This window comes from Aplysia californica, unplaced genomic scaffold, assembly GCF_000002075.1.
Source record: "Aplysia californica isolate F4 #8 unplaced genomic scaffold, AplCal3.0 scaffold00496, whole genome shotgun sequence".
Lineage (NCBI taxonomy): Eukaryota > Metazoa > Mollusca > Gastropoda > Aplysiida > Aplysiidae > Aplysia > Aplysia californica.
The window spans coordinates 172,347-175,750 of NW_004797766.1; the positions used below are offsets into that span (position 1 = coordinate 172,347).

Sequence of the window (3,404 nt, forward strand, 5' to 3'; positions counted from 1 at the left end):
AGAAGAAGAAGAAGAAGAAGAAGAAGAAGAAGAAGAAGAAGAAGAAGAAGAAGGAGAAGGAGAAGGAGGAGGAGAATTTAAAATAACAGATTACATTTATATAACGTTGTATCCCATACAGAATAAGCTCTGAAGGCTTTACATCGATGACATGATTACTGGGAACAAACCTCACACAATGCAAGAAAAAATAAACTCGCTCATATTACGCACCAGAGAAAACCAACCCAAATCTAATCTCATATGGAATAACTTTGTCAGCCTTGCATTAATTACATACACATCATCTGAGCTGGCTTGACCAGGAGTCTACTGCATCATTACTTACCTTTACTTTTACTTTTTCTGTTCTCTTATACCACGCGGTGTCGAGGGGAGATGCAATTTTCGGACCTGGTCCAGGTGTGCTGTTTTTTTTATCGTCAAGTTGTTCCTTTGGACGTTCTCTTTGACTCCATCAATCCATCTCCTTGGCCCTTGGTAGCGTTGGTAGCTTAGTGGTTAGGCTACCGGACCCTTGATAATGAGATTGCGGGTTCGGTGGTTCGAGCCTCAGCTCGGTCCGACGTTGTGTCCTTGGGAAAGCACTTTACCCAAATTTCCCACTGGGTTTGGTTCTTTCGGAAATGGACGTTAAACTCGGAGGTCCCGCCCTTTAAATACGAGACTTAACACTGTTGTTAGGGGCGTCAAACGTATACCATTTCAGCATTTCTTGGCCATCTTTTTGCCTTGAAGCCGTCTAATCGTATGGCGTAGGCTTTGGAGCCTGACTGTTGTGGACCCAATCTCATTATGTGTCCAAACCACATTGTTTGTTGTCTCTTATACCCAGTGCCCATCGTCACGAATGTTTCGGTTCAGTTCGGTTCGGTTCGGTTTGCTAGCCAGACTGAAGGAGAAAAGGGGCCAGCGCGGCACAAACCGATTGCCCAAATCGTCCTCTAAAAAAAAAACGCGTTTGATTTTAGGTGACGAGTCGGGCCATCGTTTGGCGATTGGTTTGTCGATCCCTCAATGGACACTCCGTGTTATTTGTTGTCACCCGATATGTATTTTACGCTCTGTTCATGACCTCCCCTATTCCCCGCCCTGTTTCCCCCGCAGACGACCCAGGCGTCCTCGTTCACAGAACAGTACCGTTTAGCAGACGACAAGTGGGACGAGGTGGACGCCACCCTGGCTCTTTCAGCCTTCAGGGAGTTCGCCAGTGGGAAGGGCGGGGAGTTCCTCTTTCCTTATGACCACGCCACTGTCTTCACGGGGTGAGTTTTAGGTTTTAGTTGTAGTAATAGTTTAACGGCACTTGCAGCACAATAAGGTCATAATTTAAGTGCTGAGGATTAGAGGTGTTACAATAGAGTAACAAACACGTAGAAGAAGGAGGAGAGATGCGGAAGATAGATGTTTGATAGGAAAGAGGGAGCAAACTACACCAAAACACCCTTCAACCACCCACAGGGTGAGTTTGCTAGTTTGTAAAGCGTATAGAGCTTACTTTTGAGCGGCGATACGTGCTATGAAAATGCTAGTTATCTAAATTACTAGTTTGACTCTTTTTTTAAAGTAATAATTCATTAGTTGTTGTTTTGGTTTTTTTGCCGTTTTCATACATTTAGAGCTCTTGCGAGTTTCATTTCTTCCCCAAAATCAAGTGATTAAGGAGCAGTGGTTTGAAGGCGAGGACAAAGTGCTTAAAGACTTGGTCGAAGTGTGCATGGTCACTTCGTTTGTCCGCTGGCTACTTCGGATGAATATATGCATTGCGTATTGAGATCAACGGCTACACTGCTAAATAGAAAACATGTTCCTGCAGACATGTATGAAATTTAATGATTGTAAAATAAAAATGGTTGGTTTTACTTAACTGGATATGTTACTTCTGGGACAGACCTAGCACCTTTACTTATATCTGTTACGACCACCTTATTGAAACTGGTTCTGACATCACTTTGATGAGAAAGGAGGGGGGGGGGTATAAGTTTAGGATTGGATTTGAACCTGAAAGCGGCGTCACATTAAATAAAATAATTTTTTGTTATGCCACTTCAACGTCAAAAGTTAAATCTAATGTGAACATTCCTTTTTCCTCCTAGGTACGATTTGACATCCACCACAGGAACGACCAGCACCAATTCCACCACAGGTAAACAGGCGGCCTTAACTTTTAGAAGTCTATATTATAATACTGACTAGATGCTACATTATCCTTCTGTCTTGTTTTTCTCATTCATCAGACATATCTGCTTACTTTTTAATGTAGGCCTACTGTAGTTTAATCCTCATGTCAAATCTTCATTCTTTTCTGAACATTTTGGTGGATAATTCACGTTGTAGCTTAAAACACTTACGAAAGAGACGAATAATGGAGGAAAAAGAAAGATAGAAAGGAAATAAAAGGAAAACATCATTATTACAGATCAGTTTAAATGTACAGCAGAAGAGAAAGAGAAAATTACTTTACTTAATGGTGAATGCTGCAATTTTACGAGTAGTTGAAATCACAACAATCCTTTTAGACTACCTCGACCTTCTGGTTTTGATCGGCCTTTTGGTTACCATTAGTCCTTTAGCTAACGATAGGCCATTTCGTTAATTATCGGCCCTTTTAGTTACTATCGGCTTTTTTGGTTACTATTAGCCTTTTTGGTTACGATCAGCCCTTTTGGTTACCACCGGCCTTTTTGGTTATTATTGGCCCTTTTGGTTACAAGAGCGGTCAACAAAACAAGAAGAGACAAAATGAAAAATGAATTCATAAGGGACACCAGTAGGAGGAACACCAGTCCTACAACACATTGATAAACAAAAGGTCGAGTGGTTCGGACACCTCACACGGATGCCCTCAAACCATCCAGCTCTGAGAGCATACAACATTGAATATTCTGGATGGAGAGCCAGAGGAAGACCAAGGCGACGATGGAGTGAATCTATGGCAGACACCTTCAGAGCTCACGGGATGTCCCTCTTACAGGCCACTCGCCTTGCTGCAGACAGACGCCTGTGTCTCCCCGCGACTCCTACCGGTACAAGCGGAAGAAAAAAAGTAAAAGTAAAGAAAAAGTAAAAGAAAGTAAGGTTGCAATCAAAATGTAGTATCTACTATCTTGTTGACTTTTCCTGTCCCTGTCCTCAGGCCTGGCGTATACCTCCACTCTATGTCGCACTGACGGCTACAGCGTGTCTGTCGTGGAAGACCTGGGAGGTTTCCAGGCAGTGGACACAGCAGCTCATGAGCTCGGACACAGGTCAGTAGTAGTCGGTCTGGAACATTGCCTTTGGTCTGTTGTCGGTAGGACATAATATTATTTATTATTATCATCATTATTATTATTATTATTATTATTATTATTATTGTTGTTGTTGTTGTTGTTGTTGTTGTTGTTGTTATTATTATGGTTACT

The 3,404-nt window shown here is 42.2% G+C and overlaps 1 protein-coding gene across 1 annotated transcript in view; it reads left to right on the forward strand.

Annotated features, from left to right (window-relative positions):
- The window catches only part of LOC101852348, a gene marked incomplete at both ends in the record, with an annotated part of 30,019 nt that overhangs the window by 14,716 nt on the left and 11,899 nt on the right, over positions 1-3,404 (forward strand). The window contains 3 exon segments of the mRNA XM_013086727.2: positions 1,108-1,265; positions 2,097-2,146; positions 3,137-3,248. Coding sequence (XP_012942181.1) covers positions 1,108-1,265; positions 2,097-2,146; positions 3,137-3,248 — 320 coding nt within the window.